Source organism: Budorcas taxicolor, chromosome 4, assembly GCF_023091745.1.
Source record: "Budorcas taxicolor isolate Tak-1 chromosome 4, Takin1.1, whole genome shotgun sequence".
In the NCBI taxonomy this organism is placed as follows: Eukaryota; Metazoa; Chordata; class Mammalia; order Artiodactyla; family Bovidae; genus Budorcas; species Budorcas taxicolor.
Window position 1 is genome coordinate 113554418 of NC_068913.1, and position 22159 is coordinate 113576576.

The 22159-nt window shown below is 46.8% G+C and overlaps 1 protein-coding gene across 1 annotated transcript; it reads left to right on the forward strand.

Annotated features, from left to right (window-relative positions):
* Positions 1 to 283: 283 nt before the first annotated feature.
* ZNF212 (zinc finger protein 212) lies at positions 284 to 15547 on the forward strand. Its single transcript, XM_052638689.1, has 5 exons — positions 284 to 401; positions 11867 to 12256; positions 12337 to 12463; positions 13439 to 13528; positions 14306 to 15547. Exons 1-5 carry the CDS (start codon positions 378 to 380, stop codon positions 15115 to 15117), a joined length of 1443 nt encoding a protein of 480 aa, XP_052494649.1. The 5' UTR covers positions 284 to 377; the 3' UTR covers positions 15118 to 15547.
* Positions 15548 to 22159: the final 6612 nt, after the last annotated feature.

Consider the following 22159-nt stretch of genomic DNA (forward strand, 5'->3'; position numbering starts at 1 on the left):
TTTGCTAAGGAGTGGTAAACGTATCACGATAAAAACTTAGACAATTGCTTGTTTGGGGTTTATTAATGAAGCTGTGCTTATAGGAGGTTCGTCTTAAATTTGCAACCTGCCCTTGACTTGGAAAGTCCTTGTCGTGCGTCCCTCTCGGGCTGAATGCCGAGGTGTTGTTCACCCTCCTGCCGCACGGAGGCGCCAGGGGAAACCCCGCGCGGCGAGGATCGGCGGGTGGCGCCCGTCTTGGCCCGGGAGGGCCGGACTCCCACAATGCACCTTGCATCAACACGGCGCTGGGGGCGGCTGCCAGGAGGTGCCGGCGGGCCCCCCAGGAAACCCCGCACGCAGCCCGAGGCGTATTAGACGGGCCCCAGGTGGCAGCCATGGCGGAGTTGGCACCTGCTCGGGTAAGAGTCCTTCTCGTGCGGGCCCGGGGGCGCGTTGGGGGTGGGGGAGCCCCTGGCCGGGGGCTGGGCTTCGAGGTGCGGCCCCGGCGGGGCTGGGCGTCGGTAGTCAGCGGTTGGCGCGGGTCCACGCTTACCTTCCCCCGACGACCCCAGCGCCCTGCCCTCTCGCGGACGGTTCCCTCCGCGTCGGCCGTATCCCCGGCGTCTTCCCGAGAAACTTCGCCGAGGCTTGTTTCATGTTCTTGGATTTGCTACCGTCCCGGCCTGTTTTCGTCGCGCCCTAAGAGAGCCCGTTTCCTGGCTGATGAGGAGGCGCGGATGGGAAACCCTGAGTCCCTGTCATTGCCAGCGAACTTGCCCCTTGTTCCGGGACCCCAGGACTCTGCTTCTCTGTGACCAGCTCGTTCTCGGCCTAATGGGGTTGCCCTCGTTCCTTCTGCCGTGCTCTCTCCTGCTGCAGACTCTGCACTGGTTGCAGCCGCGCTGGTTGAAGTTAAGGCAGGGCTTTCTCTCCCTGGGGGGCAGGTGTTACCCTCACGGTGTAAGTTGCTGGCTTTTTGTCTGGGAAGCTGTCGATCTCTTTCCGTCTCCTCCTCTCCCACATGTCCCCATTCAGGGAATGGCAAGACGTGGAGCTTGGGCACGGAGTCGGGAAACTGGGTTTTAGCCCGTAACTCAGCTGTCAGCTATCCAGTGTAGTGATTTTAGGTAACTGTGTTCACTGTAAGCTTCTGTTTCCTTAGCTGTAAATTGAGTGTTTGGCTAGTTACTAGGTGATATGGTGGCTCAGACAGTAAAGAATCCGCCTGCAATGCAGAAGACCCAGGTTCTATCTCTGGATCGGGAAGATCCCCTGGAGGAGGCCTTGACAACCCACTCCAGTGTTCCTGCCTGGAGAATCCCATGGACAGAGGATATTGGCGGGCTGTAGTCTATAGGGTCACAAAGACTAGGACAGGACTGAAGCGACTGAGTTTGCATCACACAAGGTTCTTGGCAGCTCTGACAGTCTCTTTATTATTACGAAGTGTTGGTTACTTTGATGATATGAGAGGATTTGCTGTAGGAAGGGCAGGTGGAGTTCAGTTGGTCTTCAGGGCAGCATTTCTTAATCTAAAGACACTTTCAGAATCATGTGAGAGGGCTGTGGAGATCCTGTTGTGAAAATTTGACCGTGAGCTGGGTGCCTTGTATTTGATTCTTGTGGGAAGTTGGTAAGAACTGAGGGGAAGGATTGGGAGACTTAATACAGTGTGTGTTTTCAATGAATTATGACAAGACACAAATGTTCATGATATCACTATATTTACCTCATTTGATTCCTTTAAGCTAAGGTGATCTAGTCAAAGACTTGCCTTTTTTCTCAAGACCATGTTATAATACTAAAGTTGGGCTGGAGGATACATTACTAACTTCCAGAATACTTCTTCCTAACTGGTCAGTGCAGTTTCCTACATGTCTTAAACAGATCTTGTTAAAAGGAAGTCTTGTCCTCCAAAATCCCCAAGTATGCTTTAATTAATTCATGGATCTATCAATGCAGAACATATTTAAATTGTTCTCAAGCATATTTCGTTTCTCGTCTTCAGATAAAAGATTCTGTAACTCTTGTTTGGCCAGTATGGCCAAAGGGTGCCCTGATGAAAACAACGAAAAATCCTGAGGTGAGGGAACAAATATATTTGAAATGTAGTTAGTAGAACATATGAAAGAGCCCAAAGACTAAGTGAAAGAGCAAGCTCTTAAGAGATAATAAGGATTTCTGAAGCCAACTTTGAGGACATTTACTGAACATTCACTGGTAGTGTTTATAACCTCAAGGGACATTGGAAAATAGGCAAAACTCAGAGCCTAAGATGGGAAGTCTCAGACGCCTTCAACTCCAGTCTCATAACATTGAAACTTCAAAGGGCAACCTTAAGGGTGAACTGGAAGTAAGCTCCCACCTCTAGGGAGTGATTGCAGAGAAAATCATGACAAACCTTGGTGCCGAGAGATGGGTACAAGGTGCCCCTTGAGAATTCATGTTGACTCTCCAGTGGGCTTATTGCCTGAATTCATATGACCTCAAATCTCTGAAGTATTCAACACTTAACTCAGACTTCAAATAATTCTCATAGATAAAATCTAAGAAAAAATGAATTCCCAATAAAAGCTATGCAAAAAGTAATGAAAAACTCTGAGAAAAAGCCAGTAAAATGAATGGACAAAAAATTAGTCATTCAGAGATTTCAGAGGTTGCAATTTCAGAAGAAAAACCTATTGGAATTCCAATAGGAAAAACACTCAGTCTGCACTGGAGGCCATGTTGGATGAGTGGTTAATGGCTGAGGATATCATAGGACTGGTGCAAATACAAATACTTAGAAGCCCAGTAGATCCCAATCAGGATAAACATAAAGAAATCTCTACCTAGACACACGATAGTGAAGGTACAGAATACAATGCAGAGACAATTCTTTAAAAAGATTGGCTTCAAATGAACCATTCTTTAGACTGACGAGGTTCATCTCGACAACTCTGGAAGCCAACCAGCAGTAGACTGGCATCGTGGAAAGGCTAAAAGAAAATAACTATGTAGTCCCATATTTATACTTCTCAAAAGTATCTTTTAAAAAAATGGTAAAATATTTTCAGACAGAACTGACAATTTGTTACTAGTATACTCATTAAAGAAATTCTAAAGAATGTACTTAAGGTACAAGGAAACTTATCCTAAGTGGAAAGTGATAATATAAGAAAATATGATGATCCATTAAAATGGGTAAATCTAAACAACTATTGTCTGAATAAAAGAGTAATACTCTCTTGTGGGTTAAAAACAAAGATAGAGTAAATACATGGCAGCATTGATATAAACAGTAGGAAGCTGCTGCTGCTGCTGCTGCTGCTGCTGCGTCACTTCAGTCCGACTCTGTGCGACCCCATAGACGGCAGCTCACCAGACTCCCCCGTCCCTGGGATTCTCCAGGCAAGAACACTGGAGTGGGTTGCCATTTCCTTCTCCAATGCAGGAAAGTGAAAAGTGAAAGTGAAGTCGCTCAGTGGACTCTTTGAGACCTCATGGACTGAAGCCTACCAGGCTCCTCTGTCCATGGAATTTTCCAGGCAAGAGTAATAGAGTGGGTTGTCATTGCCTTCTCCAACGTTAGGAAGAGATGATCAAAATTCAGATGTTTGAAGTCTTTGTAAGCAGTTTCTAGGATGGTTGCTAAAAGACTAGACATTGGCTATATAAGTTAAAATTCAAAAGGGGGAATAATAAAATAAGAAAAAAAATCAGTCTAAAAGAAGGCAAGAAACGGGATGGGATAAATAGCACAAATAAGGTAAAAATAAATAAAAATAGACCAACAATTACAATAAATGGAAATGGACTAAGTGTTTTAGTTAAGAGGCAGAGATTGATCTCCCCATCTGGGTTAAAGTTTAGCAAATGGTTTATAAGAGATACAGCTAAAAGATAAAGCTATAGAAACAGTTGACTATAAAAGGATATGAAAACATGTACCAGGCTAATACTGATCATGGGAAAGTTGGGGACTTCCTTGGTGGTTCAGTGGTTAAAAATTCACTTACCAGTGCAGGGGACACGGGGTCAGCCCCAGTCCGAGCAGGTCCCACATGCCGTGGAGCAGCTGAGCTCATGTGCCACAGCCGTTGAGCCCTTGAGCTGCAGCTCCTGGAGCTAGTGCTCCACACCAAGAGAAGCCCCCACTTGCTGCAGCTAGAGAAATCCCATGCACAGTGACAAAGACCCGGCGCAGCCAAAAATAAAATAATAAGCAGTATTTTTTTAAAAAGGAAAGTTGGCTTAACTGTATTAATATTGCTAGAGATAAAGGGCTACTACTGCTTTTATTATGGTAAAAGACTTAATTACCATCCTGATAGAATGTTTCTAATCTTATGTGCATCTAATTATATAGCCTCAAAGTATATTGAACAAAAATTGATAGAACTACAAGGAAAATTCACTGTCATAGTAGAAATTTTAACACAACCTTAGTATTTTATGAATAAAAAACTAGTAAGGGTGTAGTGCATTCGATAGAGCTTTCTGAGATGATGGAAATATTCTCTGCCCTGTTCAGTAGAGTAGGAACAAAGTACATGTGGCTGTCAGGCACTTGCAATGTAGCTCAATAGCTGAGGAACTGAAGAACTCAGTTTTTAATTAATTTTAATTAAATTTTAGCATCTGCATGTTTCTGGTGGCTGTTATTGTACGGTAAAGGAGTTAAGAGAAGGCGAGGTTCAGAAAAAGAACGAGACCAGCATTTTACAGGAACAGGTCACCTTTAATGAGGGGAGAAGGGGCAGCAGTCAGACCAGTGAGCTGCTGCACTTACCCAAGAAAAGAGTAAGTATATATAGGCATATATGTGGAAATCTGCTGTCTTAAGAAGGCCTGTTCTTCTCCAAGGTTGTTTGGAGTAGTTAGCTCTTAAACAGCTGGGGCAAGGAATTCTGGCTATCAGCCAGAGGCTGGACCAGCTGGGAGCTGGGCATAATCAACCTTAATGTCCTTTTTTTTTCTTCCGGTGAGAGAATTCTTTTTTTTGCATAGATGGTGGGGAGGACCCAGAGGGGAGTTTTAACTCCAGGCTATTTTGAGCTGTGTAACTTTCCTTCAGTTATATTGTGCAGCATGAAGATAATAATTTTGTATCCACATAGCTATCAATATATAATTTCAGTGTTTAGAGAGATTAATGAAGAAAAAAGAGAGAAGGCAAAAATGCCCTATTAGAAATGCAAGTGTGTTCTAGTGGTTGATGCTGACTGCAGACTGGGACCGTAGGCAGAGCTGTTGAACAGAACATGACCATTACCACCAAGATCATCCCTGTCCATGTGGCTTGGGATTCTTCAGGTGATTCTAGCACGTGCCCATAATGTGCTCCACTTGACCTGGAGTGCGGTAGACCAAACTGTCCTTGACAAAGCCTCCTCTAGTTGCAGATTTGTGAGCAAAGTACATGTTGTTGTCTTAAGCCACTATGTTTTAGAATTATTTATAATATAGCAATTGATGATTGGAACAGATACCTATGGAATATGTTTAAATAGCAAAAGGTATTAAAAATGTTAGAAAAGGAGTATGTACTGTGAGTGGATTGAAACATTTTTATTCTAAAGATGTCATTTCTCAGATTTATCTATGAGTTTGACGCAGTGCCAGACAAAATCTCTAAAGATATTTTTTTGTGAAACCTTTCAAACTTGTAGACTATCACCAGGCCAAAAATAATCACGATACTCCTGTGAAATAAGTAGGAGGGACTTGTACCAGGTATCAATCATTATCAAAAAGCTGTGTCATTAAGATGGTAATTTTGGTAAAGCAGTAGAAAATTGACCCATAGAACAGAAGAGAGATGCCAGAGACAGACTGATTTCATGTATAAAAACTTGATTTATGACAGAGGTAACAGGTAAATGATGGGTTTTTCGGTATATAGTATTAGATCTGTTGACTTCCCATATGAAGATTGAGGCTTGGACTGTACACAATACTGTCTCAGTTCTAGTTGAGATAAATACTTAAATATGAAAGTCAAAAATATCAAGTGTTTAGAAGACAGTATCGTGTGATACAGATGTTTTTTTGTACACCTGAACTGAAAGTTCAAACCAGAAGAGAATTAATACTGATAATTATTAAAACTACATTAAAACTTTATATTGAACAGTAATAAAGAGAGTTTTAAAATGAGGCACGAATAAGGGAAGTGATTTGTAATACATATAACTGATAGATTAGCATACAGAATTTACAGACAAATTGTATCAGACAACCTCTTAAATACTTAGAGAAGTCAGATAACCCAAAAGATAAATGGACTAAAGACTTCAGCAGTGAAGGGGAAGTCTGAATGGCCAGTAAACATTAAGGAAAGATGTTTGTCCCTTGCTAGTAATAACAAAAATGAAGATGAAAACCATAATGAGATATCATTTCAGATCTATAGAGGGACATGCACAAGGGTTTCCCTGGTGTCTCAGAAGGTAAAGAATCTGCCTGCAGTGCAAGAGACCTAGGTTCGATCCCTGGGTCCTGAAGATCGCCTGGAGAAAGAAACGGCTTCCCACTCCAGTATTCTTGCCTGGAGAATTCCATCGACAGAGGAGCCTGGGGGCTACAGTCCGTGGGGTCGCAAAGAGTCAGACACAACTGAGCAACTATCACTTTCAGTTTGCTAGAGGGACACAAATTTTAGTTTGACAGTAACAAATGTTTATGATATTGTGCAACAGCCAGAATACTTATAGACTTCTGATGGGAGTGAAATTGGTACAACTACTTTGGAAACCATTTGACATTATCTGTTTATGTTCAGGATGTGTATACATCCTATGAGCCAATAATTCCCTTCCTAGCACTATGCCCTTGGGAAACTTGCCCATATCCACTAGAAGCCAGGCACAGTTCTATTCATCATAGTACTGTTTGTAGTGACAAAGATGAGGAAACATCAGTAGTGGGATGGAAAAGTAAATCGTGGTGTAGTCACATGGTAGAATATTATACAGCAGTGAAAATGAATCCAAGCCACCTGCAATACTGAGTTGTTCCTGGAGCTGTAGAAGAGTAACTTGTTTATGTAAAATCCTAAAACATGAAAAATTAGAAGAATATATTTTTTGGAAACAAACGTGGTAAAAAAAAAATGAAAAAGGGCAGTTAATAGTGAAAAAACAAATTTGGGATAGTAGTAACTTCAGAGAGTTGCACGAAGGACTGTAAAGCTGGTATACAGATCACACACGTGCGCGCGCGCGTACCCTGCTGTGTTGTGCTTTGCTTTACTGCACTTGACGGTGTTTCTTAGCAGTTGAAGTTTCTGGCAACTCTCTGTCAAGCAAGTCTGTCATCTGCCAGTTTTCCAACATATTTGCTCACCTCCTATCTCTGTGTCACGTTTTGGTGATTCTCAAAATATTTTAAACTTTTTCATTGTTATTACATTTGTTATGGTGATCAATGATCTTTGATGTTAATACTGCAGAAAGATTCCAGCTCCCTGGAGGCTCAGATGGTGGTTAGCATTTTTTATCAATAACCTACTTTTTAATTAAGGTATATACTGTTTTTTAGACATAACGCTATTACATTAGATTACAGAATAGTGTAAACATACCTTTTCATATGTACTAGAAAATCAGAAAATTCATTTGACTTGTCATACCTGCTTTATTGTGGTGGTTTGGAACTGAACCCACGGTATCGCCAGGGTATTCTCAGTGTGTGTGTACACATATGTGTTTAATTAAATAGCTTTTTTACCTGAAAGCTGGTTACACAGAGATTTGTTGTCACTACTTTTTATAATTTTCTGTATCATGTAAATGTTTTTTATCTGTTCAGTCGCCTGTCTCAGCGCTAGAGGCAGCCTTCAATACCATCTAGGCCAGCTGTGTCAGGCGTCACTTTAGAGTATTGCTTAGTGTTTTACTCAAGCAGCGTGTAGGTTTCCTAAGAGCAGGGGCTGTGTCTCATGGGTAGTGACTGTGGGTTTCAGACCATAGCTGCAGGCCCGCTGTATGATACATGATCTGACGGCAAGGTACAGTTTACAAGCAGGACTGTCCCAGAAAATCCAGAAATACGTGCGTGTAAGTGTACTTTTTTAAAGATTTCTCGTTTCCTTCAGGAGTATTCTTATGTATGAAATCTAAGGAAAAAATTATAGAGAAGTATGTGTTTAGTGAAAAAGTCAAACAAGCAATAGTTTATAATCAAAGATTAAAATCCCTCTCACATCCTGAGGCTGACTTGTGTTAGTATAGTTTGGTGAATGTCTTCCCACACCTTCCTGTGTGCTAAAAGAAACATAAACACTCATCTTGTCTCTTCTTTAGGAAAATGAAGTCGTAATAAATCTATTTCCCTCAGAGTTGGCTTTTATCCTATCAGTGTATGATGAGCATTCTTCCAGGTCATACACGTACGTCTCACTCATTCTTTTTAACAGTTGTGTAACACCATCTTTGTGCCACAGTTTATGTAACCATCGTCTTCTTAATAGACATCTAGAGGGAGTCCCTTGCGGTCCAGCGGTTAGGACTTGGCACCGTCACCGTGTCCCTCGTCACTTCCGTCGTGTCTGGACTCTTTGTGACTCTGTGGACTGTAGCCTGCCAGGCTCCTCTGTTCATGGAATTCTCCAGGCAAGAATACTTGAATGAGTTGCCAGTTCCTATTTCAAGGGATCTTTCCGACCCAGGAATCGAACCTGCGTTTCTTGCATCTCCTGCACTGACAGGTAGATTCTTTACCCACTGAGCCACGTGGAGAGCTGGTCACTACTGTGGCCCAGGTTCAATCCCTGATCGGGGAACTATCCTGTAAGCCACTTGATGCAGACAAAAAAAAAGACGTCGAGATTATTTCCAGGTTTTGGCTCTTCCGAAGAATGTTGCCAGTAATCAGTCATCTTCGTAAATAGTAATGTTTATTTTTGAAGAGCCCTTTAGTGGTGTCACTAGGTGAGAGGGTTTTTAAGGACCTTTTGGATATTTTCTTCCCTCAAAGTTTGTTCCAGGAATGTTACGAAGGTACCAGATTTACCACTTCATAGTCAGCTCTCATTGTTGTTCCCTTTCCCTCTCTTTCATATTTCTCAACCAGGTCGATGAAAAGTGATTTCACTTGGTTGTATCTGCGTTCCTGACTGCTAATATGGTTGTCTTTGCATTTGCTTACTGACCGCCTACATTTCCACTTTTGCAAATTATTTATAGTCTGCAATTTTATGTTCGGGTTCTTTATCTTTTCTTCCCGATTCATATCCTGTTTACAAATATTCTCTTCCTGTTTGTTTCTAGACTCTGTTTATGGTATCTTCTATGATAGCTAACATTTTCTCCTTCCTTGATACTCTGCGTCCTATTTACTGAGACATAATTTACATACAGTAAAATTCACTCCTTAAGCATAACTATAGTTCAGTGAGTTTTGAAAAATGTGTAGCCATCATATTACCAAGTTATAGGATATTGTCATCATCCCCAAAAGTACCCCCTAAGAAATTAATTTCCTCCACTCCAGTACTCTTGCCTGGAGAATCCCGTGGGTGGAGGAGCCTGGTAGGCTGCAGTCCATGGGGTCACGAAGAGTTGGACACGACTGAGCGTCTTCACTTTCACTTTTCACTTTCATGCATTGGAGAAGGAAATGGCAACCCACTCCAGTGTTCTTGCCTGGAGAATCCCAGGGACGGGGGAGCCTGGTGGGCTGCCGTCTATGGGGTCGCACAGAGTCGGACACGACTGAAGCGACTTAGCAGCAGCAGCAGCAGTCCCAGCCCCTGGCAACTGCTGGTCTCTTTTGTGTCTGTAGTTTTGCCTTCTCCTGAATGTCATGTAAATGAATGCAGTATGTAGCATTTTGTGTCTGGTTTCGTTCACATTTGTGATTTTGAGATTCATCCATGTTGTTACAGGCATCAGTAATTTGTTCCTTTTTAATTGCTGAGGAGGATTCTGATATAAGGTGGAGAAGGAAATGGCAACCTACTCCAGTATTCTTGCCTGGAGAATGCTATGGACAGAGAAGCCTGGTAGGCTACAGTCCGCGGGGTCGCAAAGAGTCGGACACGCTGAGTGACTAACACGAACCATTCTGATATAAGGTGTATCTTTCCTAGGCCTGCTGTAACAAAGGCCGGCCAGCTAGGTGGCCTAACCAACAAATTGATCGTCTCTCAGCTCTGGAGGCTAGAAGTCTGCAATCCAGGGGCCCGCAGGGTTGGCTCTTGGCGAGGGCCGTGGGGCAGTGTCTGACCCCTGCTCTCCCCTGGCTTCTGGTGGTGCCCCTTGGCTGGTGGCAGCGTAACTCCTCTGCCTCCAGAGCTGCGCATTTGCCTGCTCCTGTGTGTCTCCCCTCATTCCTCCCCCATTCTTAGGGCGCCAGTCACTCTGGATTAGAGCCCACCCTCCTGACCTCATTTTAACTTGATAGGCGGTGAGACTGTCTCCGAGTCAGATCACATTGTGAGGTGCGGGGTTAGGACGTCCTCCTGTCCTTTTGGGGAGACATAATTCAACCCATAATGAACGAATGGACCACCATTGGCTTGTTTATCCAGTCACCAGTTGATGGACATTCAAATTGTTTCTGTCATGATAATTTAAAACAAAAGAAAAGAGGAAGCTTGGCTTGCCTGCTCTTCTTAGCCTTTGAGGACATGGGAGAGGAGGGATGTTATTTCTCTGCTCAGATCCCAGCCCACCTTCCTGTTTGGAAAATAGTGCTAGCAAGTAACACAGTGCTGGGCCACAGAAGGGAAAGAGATGCCGAAAAACTAGAGACTTAAGAACAGAATGTGTGGGGAAGTGAATTTATCCAGTAATCGAATTTTTTGGTTTCATTTGTATTTTTCGTTTACATTAAACTTATTTACATGTTTTTTAAGCGGGATATTTAAGCCTTTGGCTTAAATAGCTCAGTAACGAACTGAGTTGGTTACCTGGAGTAGGTCACAGCCAAACTTAAGTGTTCAGTTCTGTGCCATTGGTTGGCCTCATCTCATCCCCTCTTTCTCTAGACCATAAGCTCAGGCCCTGGCAGTTCTTCTAAAGCTATTTCCTTCCAATGTCTTGTTCTCCATGTCCTCATTATAGTTAGAGAAGCAGCCTTGAATAAAGTGTGTGCCATATAATAGAATATGAAGCTTTGGGGTTTAAGACTGCCATGAACACAGTGTGGGCAAGAGGACAGCTCAGAACACTTCCCAGGTGCTGGTTTTATTAGCTCTGAGCTTCAGCCGCTGTCAGGGACAGACCCTAAAAACGTGAAGCCTCGGGACAGTGCCAGAGGACTCAGTCCGGTCATTTAAGTAGATGTTTCCGAAGGACTCAGTTTTCACTCTCCTGGTTGGTAAGGTGCAAAGGTGGATGTGGTGAGTCTTGTAGGTCCTGCTAAGGAATTTTGTCTTGATTGTGGGGAGCCACCTGCAGGGCTGACGTGATCCACTGTGAAGTCTGGCAGGAATGTGGAGGTGAGAGTGGATGGAAATCACATCATTTATCGTAGCCGAGTATCACACAGACTCTGTAATATCAAATAGAAAAAAATCGGCTTAAAGACATGAATACTGACACTGGAAAGGCGTACTGAAGAGGCTGGCTGTGAAACGCAGGCAACAGGACACTTACAACACGATGGCAGCTTTGTTGAAGAATAAAATAAGTTAGAAGATGGGGGGCGGGGGGAACCTTGTAGGAAACCTACCAAGATCCCAACAGCCTATTTCTGGACGGTGATATTTTACATACATGTTAGTTTTTTCTTGTTACGGCATATACGTGTAATTTGCAGTATCAGAATATAAAGTCACGTGCTTTTTAAACTAAAAAAAAAAAGTAAAAACTGGGTGCTGTTCCTGGACCCCTTGTGTGTTTCTAACCTGTTGTTTGGAAGAGACGCTGACCGCCTGACCCTGCACCTGGTTCTTCAGCACAGGAGGAAGCACCGCTCCAGCCCTCTGTCTTCTTCCACGCCACCCCTGCAAGCACTGGAGAAAAGCCCCTACCTGGAGACCACAGAGATCTCGCTCTGGACTGTGGTGGCCGCCATCCAGGCCATGGAGAAGAAGGTGGAGTCCCAGGCCACCCGCCTGCTGACTCTGGAGGGGCGGACGGGGACAGCCGAGAAGAAGCTGGCTGACTGCCAGAAGACGGCCGTGGAGCTCGGGAACCAGCTGGAGGGCAAGTGGGCCGTGCTGGGGACCCTGCTGCAGGAGTACGGGCTGCTGCAGAGGCGGCTGGAGAACGTGGAGAACCTGCTGAGGAACAGGAACTTCTGGGTCCTGCGGCTGCCCCCGGGCAGCAACGGGGAAGTTCCCAAGGTAAGTCCGATTCTCAGGGGCTGGCTTTTCCTTTGTATCTTTGATCGGAGGCCCTCACTGTGTGACATTTGTGACTCCAGGTGTCCAGGTCACTTGAAAATGACGGCATCTGCTTTTCGGAGCAGGAGTGGGAGAACCTGGAGGACTGGCAGAAGGAGCTCTACGCCAACGTGATGAAGAGCAACTATGAGACTCTGGTCTCTCTGAGTAGGTAGCGGTTTCTTCCCTAGACCTCGCCTTCAGACATCCTGCAATTCCTGACCGAGGCGTTTGTGACCCAGGCTACACCTGGGATTCTTGTGGCTGTGGGTCCTCTCTTGGCCTCCGCCGCGTTGAGTAATGGGAATCTCCAGGCCCTCGGTTTAGGAAGACTCTTGGGAAGGTTTTGTATTCATGTAGTCAGTTCTTGATAGTGTTTATACTAATAGATAAGATGTCATCATATGCGTTAGAGTGTAACACAGCTAGGATACCTCAAGCTGTTTTTAATAATTAGGACGGCTTGACAAGAAGTCCTTTGTTACCTGGGATGGGCAGGCAGCAGGGACTCACCAATGTTTCTTGGCATTTATCTGGAATTATAGCCAGTCCTGTGGTTTGAAAGTTCATGCTGTGTTGATTAGAAGTGCTGCTTGATAGATGTTCGTCTTTATAGGTAAAATAATAAACGCATTTTGTTTGGTTCTAAACTCCTTTAGAACCGAGGTCCGTGGAGGCTTGTCCAGAAGGCTGCTGTGACCGGAGCGGAGGGAGGGAGAGGGAAGGGGCAAATGGTCAGAGAGGAGTCTGTGACCTTGGCTGGGTCACTGGTGCTGGTGCCTGTTGCCTTGTCTGTCCCAGTGGGGACAGCAGTCCTGACCTTGCCTTGCAGGGCTGTGGCCCAGATGAAGTTAGAGCCCCGGAAAGGAGCCCCCAACCGTGGGAGGTGGGGGTGGTGTGGGGAGGAAAGCAGGGAGCTCTGGGGCCTGGCCCCCAGCGCCTGAGAAGGAACGTGAAGGCAGCCGTTAGCCGAGTGGCTCCTTCGAATTGGCCATGACTTTCTGAATTGTCCGAAACTGCTCGGGAAAAGTGACGGTGAATCTTCTGAAGTTTTACCGTCAGCTCCTTGACCTCGGTTGCCTTGTTCACTGGCAAATGACCAGTCCTGTCTTCTGGGCTCACACTGTGCCCTTTCCAACCCAGAGGTGCTTGGCCAGCCCGAAGGAGAAATGGAGTTGGGTGCAGAGATGCCGGGTGACTTGGAGGAGGAAGAGTCTCGTGGTGTCCACCCAGGTGAGTGGCTCCAGAATATTCCAGCCCCATCCCGTCCCCGGCAGCCTGTTGTGAGCTTTGCCACCACCAGACTGCCCCATGCTGATCGGCAGTCACCTTGTCCGGCGTTTGTTTGTTCTAAACTCCTATATGGTTGTCGTCAGGTCACCTCTTACACGTGGCTCTTACCTCCTTCACTACTGCAGGGAGTCCTTAAGACTCGTGGCTGCTTCGCCTTTCCGTGTGCCATACAGGGTAGGGTGCCTAATAGACCAGAGTCAGAACCCAGCGGAGACTGAGAGCAGGGTGGGTCAGAGCTGCAGGAGTGAGGCTCGCTCGGTAAGAGGCAGGAGAAGCCACCGGGAACCAGGTCATCTGGGGAGAGTCGGCAGGAAGAACGGAGCTGGATGTGTGGATTTCTAAGCTACAGGTTTAGGTGTGTGTTTGTTTTATTATTCACATTTATTATTTTAACACTCTTAATACTTAAAGTAGCTTATACCTGTGTTTATCTAGCCATTTTCTACAGAGGTTGAAAGCAGATCTGTGGACAAGCTTGGAGAATATAACAGTGTCCTGTAAGCACACCGTGTTCAGAGTCCAGCCAGCATGTCTCTCCCTGAGCACAGTCTAGTTTTTCAGGCCTTGCAAGCCGCTCAGTCTCCTCTTTCAGACTGTCCCGGTTCCCTTGGTCCTGGGGTACTCTGATTTGAGCCCTTCTGAAGCTGGCCGAGGCGCGTTTAGCTCTGAGACAGCCTAGACTGTGCTCTCTTTTGTGGCTCTCCTTTCTCTCGGCAGCGGAGGAGGTCGTGGCCAAGCAGGAGACCCGGTACACGCAGGACAGCTCTGCGGACCTTCCCAGAAAGTGCTTGGGCTTTGCCGACGAGCAGGCTCTCCGGAGCCCGGAGCAGGCTGAGCTCTGGGATGGGCAGGGCAGTTCCATCCTCTTGGAGTCAGGTCCCGGGGACACTCGTCTGCAGGAGCCCACCGAGGATGGGAGAGACCCTGGCAGTGGCAGAACTCTGGGCTGCACCCCGAAGCGCAAGTGTCACAAGCAGCTGCAGCCGGGTCGGGAGTGTGGGCAAGGCCTGCAGCTGAGAAGGGACAGCGCTGGGCCCTGCGGATGTCCCGAGTGCGAGACCCCACACCAGCAGACGCCCTCGGAGCCAGAGGCGAGCCCCCGGCCCCGGCCCCAGCTTAAGCCGCCGGCCCGGAAGGCGCAGCCGCTCCAGTGCGATGCGTGCTCGAGGCGCTTCCGCTGCCGGATGAGTCTGCTGACCCACCAGCGCTGCCACCTGCAGGCCGCCGCCCGGGCCGGCCGCCCGGCCCAGGAGCGGTTCTCACCCAACAGCCTGGTCGCCCTGCCCGGCCACATCCCCTGGAAGAGGAGCCGGGGCTCCCTCCTCTGCGGTTACTGCGGCAAGAACTTCAGCCACCCGTCAGACCTGGTGCGGCACCAGCGCATCCACACGGGCGAGCGGCCCTACAGCTGCCCCGAGTGCGAGAAGAGCTTTGTGCAGAAGCAGCACCTCCTGCAGCACCAGAAGGTCCACCAGCGGGAGCGGGGCGGGCCCGCCCTGCAGCCCGCCAGGCCCAGCGGCCTGCTCTAGGGATGCCAGCCCCTCGCCCAGTGGAGGGGGGTGGGGGGAGCTGGCACTGTCCCCCAAAAGACACTGCAGAGTCGGGCACTGACTTCTTCCTGAGGGGGCTCTCTTTAGTTTGCTTTTGTGACTGGGTGCCAGGCCGAGCCCAGAGGCTGTCCTGAAATCCAGGGGAGGCGGGGAGCCTGGGCCAGGCCTCTCCTGCTGTCTCTGGTTTTCCCGTTGGAGCCAAAAGTCTCAGGCTGGGGGTGGCTGTCTGACCCTGCCGGGCCGGTGACCTCCCCCAGCCTCTGGGTCTTCCCAGGGATTGAGTTGGACCAGAGGAGTGAGCAGGCATGTGGGAGCACAGCCCTGTGGGTCCTCCTCTTCTGTGGTCTGATTCCTGACAAGTAGAGGAGGTAATTAAAGGGAACTGCTTATCCTGCTCTGAAGAACCTTTTTTTTGGGGGGGGGGGTGGTGTGGGGGGATTCGATTTTAGTTTATGAAGAAAGCCTGGCGCTCTTTAAATTTTCAGAGTCGTAGAAGTTGTTCCTAACAGGGACCTGGCTTGCCCTCCAGGAGGGAGTCACTCACAGGCTCGCTCAGCCCACTCACGTTCAGTCAAGCCAGAGGCTGGGACGCAGTGCTGAGCACCCTGTCGTGGGGGTCCTGGGCTCTCCAGGGGGCCTAATCAACCACAAGGGACAGTGTAGTGAGAGAGCCCCTGCTGGGCGTGAAGGGTCCAGGAAAGGAGCTGGGGTATGGCTGCTCCTGCGAGGGAGGCTCCTCCCTGCCCTTCCAGTCAGTCCCCGCTGTGGTTCCACAGCCTCCTGGGGTGGAGAGCTCCGTTTTCACTTTGGTGGTTCAGCTTGTTCCCGTGCAGTGGTCCCTTGAGTTGGTCCTAGTTACACCAGTTGTTTGTTGAGGTTGTTCAGATCACACACACTCCACACTGTTCTGGGCCTGACTTCCTGAGAAGATGGAGAAAAAGCACTGTGTCCCTCAGGGGTGTTGGATGCCCGCCCCTGTTGTGTGCGGGAGGTGGGAGCAGGCTCCTGGGTCCTTGTGTGAGTGTCCCCTTTGATGATTTGCAGTTGGCCTAGAATAAAACTTGCTACTGGCAAAAAAAAAAAAAAGTGCTCCTGTTTGATGTCTTTCTCCATTTGTTGAGAATTCCCTCCTAGGGCCAGGGTGAAGGCCTAGTGGCATAGCCTGGCCTGCACCTTCCTTAAACCTGGGCAGCAGAGAGGAGGGCACGCAGGGGATACTCACCAGTATCTGTGGTGGTCGAGGGCTGCAGACAGGCTGAGGGTCTGAGTCGTGGGAGGTGGGCGATAGGGAGGGCAGGTGAAATGCCGTGGTACACGAGGAGTCTTGGGGAGACAGGAGTGTTGGCTTACGTGTCCACATAGCCGTGTGGGTCCATCTTAAATACTTGGTGCTGATGGGGAATGTAAGAAATTGAATGAGATCTGTAACAGTACTATTTCAGTAAATGAAAAATGTGCGTGTATGTGTGTGTGCGTTGCTCAGTCGGGTCCGACTCTTGGCAACCCCATGGGCTGTATCCCGCCAGGCTCCTCTGTCCACGGGATCAAATCATTTGTTAAGAACACACAACTGAAAAGTTCTGTACAGGCTTTACGGTTGCCCATGAGGTGAGCGAGAGGGATGTGGAGATTAAATAGAAACGAGCTTGGTCTCTGTAAGGTAAGGGATAATCTTGGTGTAGAGACACAGTGGGGAGGGAGGTTATTGTAGGATGAGGCCCTGAGAGGTGCTCAAGCTTCACCATGTGCAGGAAACCTCTGGAGCACCTCCTGAATCCCTTCTCCAGCCTCCTCCCCTTGACCTTTTGCATTAGAGACACCCCCTTATCCCATCCCAGGAGTGCTTTAACGTTCCTGGCCTTTGCCTTGCATCGTGGGGAGAAAAGCAAAATAGATAGGGTCCTGTTTCTCCAGCAAGGTCAGGTTCTTCTTGAAGGGAAATGATTGTATCACTCCATCAGACTAGTGTAGCGGCACCCAGGGTCAAACCCACACCTCCCGTATTTCTCACATTGCAGATACTTTACCCATTGAGCAATAGGGGAAGCCCGGTGTTTTCACTGGAAAAGACCCTGATGCTGGGAAAGACTGAGGGCAGGAGGAGAAGGGGATGGCAAGAATGAGATGGTCGGAGGGCATCATTGACTCAGTGGAGGTGAGTTTGAGCAAACTGCAGGAGGTGGTGGAGGACAGAGGAGCCTGGTGTGCTGCAGTCAGTGGGGTTGCAAGGAGTTGGACAGGACCGAGTGACTGAACCACTGTTTTAAGTTCTTCACGTCAAAATGAACTTCCTCCTCACAAGACCCTACGTGGTGGGTATTTCCCCATTTTCCACGTGAGATGTGAGGAGAGACCCCAGAGTTGATGTGAAGCAGAGGTGGCTGTGAACCGAGCCATCTTGCCTCAGAGCCCGCACGCTTGACCACAGGCTCTGCTGCTTCTGGTGGACCACGATTAAGGACCTTGTGTCTGGGTTGGATTCTAAGTCCTTGTTGCCTGTGGCCTCCGCACCGGCCGCATCGGCCTTCCGTGGGAGCCTGGTAGAAATGCAGACTCTGAGCCTCACTGCATCAGAATCTGCCTTTTCACAAGATCTCTGGGTCATGCTCTGCTCACAGAATGCCCTGTTTGCCACTGATACAAAAAAATCTTGCCTGCTTCAGCTGTCCTTCATTGAACGCCTGCTCTGTTGGGTGATGAGAAGGTAACAGGCGGTGCAGCTGCCTGAAGGACAAGAATGATCAAGTTAGCTTGAAATCAACACATAGTGAAGAATGAAATGCCAAACACCAGCGACTAATCTGTACTATCTTCTTGCTGTTCCTGCAGGTAAGGTCCTCATTGTCGTCCACCTAGCTTTTCATTCAGTAACCTAATTGATCTCCTATTCCATTTCACATCCTTTTTACTACCAGAGTTGTTGTCTTGGAACATAAATTGGATATGGCCTTTCCTCAAAGCCTTAGGGCAGGCTTTTAAGTGTAGAACTCAAGACTTGGACCACCTAACCTGCTCTGGGTTTCTTCACCTTTCATACTAAATTCTCTATGCTGCTGCTGCGGTGGGAGTCCTGTTATTTAATCAATAAGCCGCACTTCCCCGTGGCCACATTCAGCTCATGTGTTGCCTCTCCTGGGAATGCCCTTCTCTGTGAGCCAACTATTCAATACCATTCCCTTGTGGCTCAGCTGCTATAGAACCCACCTGCAATGCAGGAGACCCAGGTTCGATCCCTGGGTTGAGAAGATCCCCCAGAGAAGGGAAAGGCTCCCCACTCCAGTATTCTGGCCTGGAGAATTCTGTGGACTGTATAGCTCACGGAATCACAGGACATGACTGAGTAACTTAACACTTTGACTCAGCTTGTAGACCCGCTTCTATGAAAGCTTCCCTCGTTCATTTCTTTTGTTCAGCAAATAGATGTCGAGCACCTGTTACTGAAGCACTGTTTTAAATACTTGGGTTAAGGCAGTGTAGAAAACAACAATCTTAGCCCTGGTTGAATTTCAGTTCAGTCACTCAGTAGTGTCCGACTCTGCGACCCCATGAATTGCAGCATGCCAGGCCTCCCTGTCCACCAACTCCCAGAGTTCACCCAAACTCATGTCCATCGAGTCGGTGATGTACATTCTATCAAAATCTATTTCCTTAAAAAAAACTTTTTTAATTGAAGTATAACGATATCCCTGGCGGTCCAGTGGCTAAGACTCCATGCTCCGAAAGCAAGGGGCCTGGGCTTGATTCCTGGTCAGGGAACTAGATCCCACATGCTGCAACTAAGTTCACGTGCCGCAACGAAGATTAAAGATCCTGAATGCCGCAACTAAGACTTGGTGCAGCCAAATGAATAAAGTACTAAAAAATATATACCATGTACTGTAGCAGTAAAATAAAAAAGATGAGAAAGTTATTTTGTTAAAAAGAACACTAAAAGAATGAAGTATAGTTAATATATAATATGTAAGTTATAGGTGCACAGTAGAGATTCACAATTTTTAAAGATTATTTATAGTTATTAAAAATATTGGCTATATTCCCTGCCCTGTACAATATATCCTTGTAGCTTATTTTGTGCATAATAGTCTGTACCTCTCAATCCCCTTCTATGTTGCTTCTCCCCGCTTCCCTCTCGCTATTGGTAACCACTAGGCTGTTCTTCGTAAGTCAGTTTCTGTTACATTCACTGGTAGGTTGTATTTTTCAGATTCCACATATAAGTGATACCATAGAGTATCTGTCTTTCTGTATCTGACTTACGTCACTTGGCATAACACCCATCAAGTCCATCCATGTTGTCACAGATGGCAGAATGCCACTTTTTTAATGACTGAGTAGTATCCTGTTGTATGTATGTACACACCTTCTTTCTCCATGCATCTGTGGACGGGCACTTAGGTTGCTTCCGTGTCTTGGCTATTGTAAACTGCTGCTGTGAACCCTGGAGTGGAAATCTGTTCCCCTCGTGTACTGTACCTTTGCACAGCCTTAGATTTTGTTCACTCATGAATATCCAAGTCTCCTCCATGTGCAGAGTCTACAGAGGGAAGGATAAAAGGTTAATAAATCTGAGACTTTGTTCTTGGGCTTACAAGTTGTCAGGGATATCTAATAGAAGATCGAAAACGATATGTCCTAAGTGAAGCTAAAATCTAAGAATTCAGAGAACAGTTACATTCAGCTGTGGGACATTGGGAATGGCATTATGAGAGATGCCTTTGGGCTGGAAGAAATGCTTTTGAGCTGGACCTTTAAGTTGAAGTACATGCTAAAAAGGAGTGATATGACCAAACTAGATATTATGGGGTGTGTACCAATAAACACCAATTCATTTGACTCAGCTGAGGGTGGGGTGGGAGGAGGGGAGTAGTGGGGACGTAGTTGGAAAGAGAGGTTGGGGTCAGACTAGGGAGTTTGGATTTTACTGAATTAGTAATGGGGAGCTGAGAGTTTTGAGCAAAAGAGTGATTTGTATCTAGCTGCGAACTGGGACGATTACCCTAATAAGAGCTTTTGTTTTAGTTGAGGACGGGGGGCGCATGGGGCATACGTGAGAGGTTTTTGAGTAAGACCAGCAAGAGCCGATGAAGGTCTGATTGGGTGTAGCTGTGGCTGGAAGAGAGCAGTGGACGAGATCACAGAGGCAGAGTCAACAGGAGGTGATGCTTTTTGAAAGCAAGGTGTCAATCGAATCCAGATCCCACAGCTCCGAGCTTGGGGGCTTGGCACGGAGGTTCTCACCAGACGTCCGCTGAGGGAATAGGTCTAACGAGTTCACAGAACAGGGAGCCCAGTGCTCTGTCAACAAGGGAGGGCTTCGTGGAGCAAGGGGATTTGGTTACCCTCTGGCCTCCCTCTGCTAATACCTCCCCTCTTGCTACTTTAGAGGGGGGTGTCCACTTCCCAATCTAAAGGTAGGGGGCATGGGAATTCTCTGCCCCATCTCCTGGTGCAGGATGCGGTGGTGGGGTCACTAGCATTAGAGTACCTTGACACTTCCCTCACCCTACATGACCCTAGGTATTGTTTGAGTGGCCCTCAGCGTCTGACAAGCCTACCTTCTGCCGCAGAGGCCGATGGTTGACTGTGCTAGAGTGGCCTGCACCTGAGTGGAGTCACCCTGTCCCTCCAGGGTCTGTGCCTCTACTGTGGAAATCCAGTGTTGTCGGCTCACCCAGAGGTACTCAGGCCCTGGAGACCTGCTCCAGAAAGGAGCAAATCGACAAGAGAAAGATTAATGACTAAGGATGCACATCATCTTAATTTATTTTTGTGTGTGTGTAATAAAGTTTTATTAAAGTATAAAGGAGATAGAGAAAGCTTCTGACATAGGCATCAGAAGGGGGCAGAAAGAGTACCCCCTTGTTAGTGTTAGCAATTAAGTTATATACTCTCCAGTGAATCCAAAGAATGTCTGGAGGTTGTAAAGACCTCACCAGACCTACTCCCATAATTTACATTTTAAAATAACAGAATTAGCCAGAAGGTTTAATCCAGTGACTGTCCTCAGGCAGAATACAGTATTGTTATATAATCCTAAGGAATGTAGAGAAGAAAAAGAGTTTGTCCTCTCTTCCTCCTTGAGAATTCCAGACCCCTCTCTCCTTGGGGACCCCTAGACTTCTTATCAACCTGCCTAGGAAATGACTCTCTCATTTCCCCCTTTTTCTTTTAGAAGAATTATGTTGCCTAGGGAAAGGGGGCATCATTCTCCTTCCATAACTGCTTCTGAGCTGAGAAGGGGCATTGTCCCTAAATTGGCGAGGCAACATATTCTCCTAATCCTCATATTGAGGATATCTGATCCAGGGGCCCCAAATAGTAGTTGGAGGAAGGTGCAGCAGTAGCAGGAGTTTGAGCAACCATTTGTAACTTAAAAGCTTTCATGCGGCTAGAAACAAATCCAGTTATGCAATTACAGATGCAGGGAGCAAATAGCAAAAACAAGTGAAAATCAAAATTAAAAGTCACATTATGTCCATAGTTTAAGTACAAAGTGTTGTACCAGTCCATTTTAGGGTTGGTAGCTGTCATCAGATGAAGAAGAGGCATCGTATGTGATTGTTGTCAAAGGTATTCACAGACTTGGAGAAAGTCCTTTCCTTGAAGTGGAGATGTCCACCACAGGAAGCCTTCCACTGATGAAGAGAATCTTTATAACCTCCTTAGCCTGTTCACTACAACAGAGAAAAGCCTCAATCCATCCAGTAGAAGTATCTACCCAAACTTGTAAGCAAGAATATCCATTAGCTTTTGGCATGTGAGTAAAATCAATTTCCCAGTCCTCTCCAGGATACTTCCCACTTCGTGGTAATCCAGATTTTGCTAGCTTTTCAGTCTTTGGGTTATTTTTCTGACAAATCTCACACCTTTTGATAATATTCTTTAAAGTTTTCTTTACATTCTTACCTTGGCCATGCAGTATCACATAGGAGGACCAGGTGTGCCTTCTTTAAGCCCTGGGGATCAAGTCTATCCCAGTTTTTCAGGATACAGTTCAAAGGAGTGAGGCTGGAATTGTTAG

Coding starts and splice junctions, on each gene's coding strand:
- ZNF212 (XM_052638689.1), top strand. CDS start 378: ATGGCGGAGTTGGCACCTGCTCGG. Junction 12,257..12,336: donor GCAACGGGGAAGTTCCCAAG/GTAAGTCCGATT, acceptor TTGTGACTCCAG/GTGTCCAGGTCACTTGAAAA. Junction 12,464..13,438: donor TGAGACTCTGGTCTCTCTGA/GTAGGTAGCGGT, acceptor TTTCCAACCCAG/AGGTGCTTGGCCAGCCCGAA.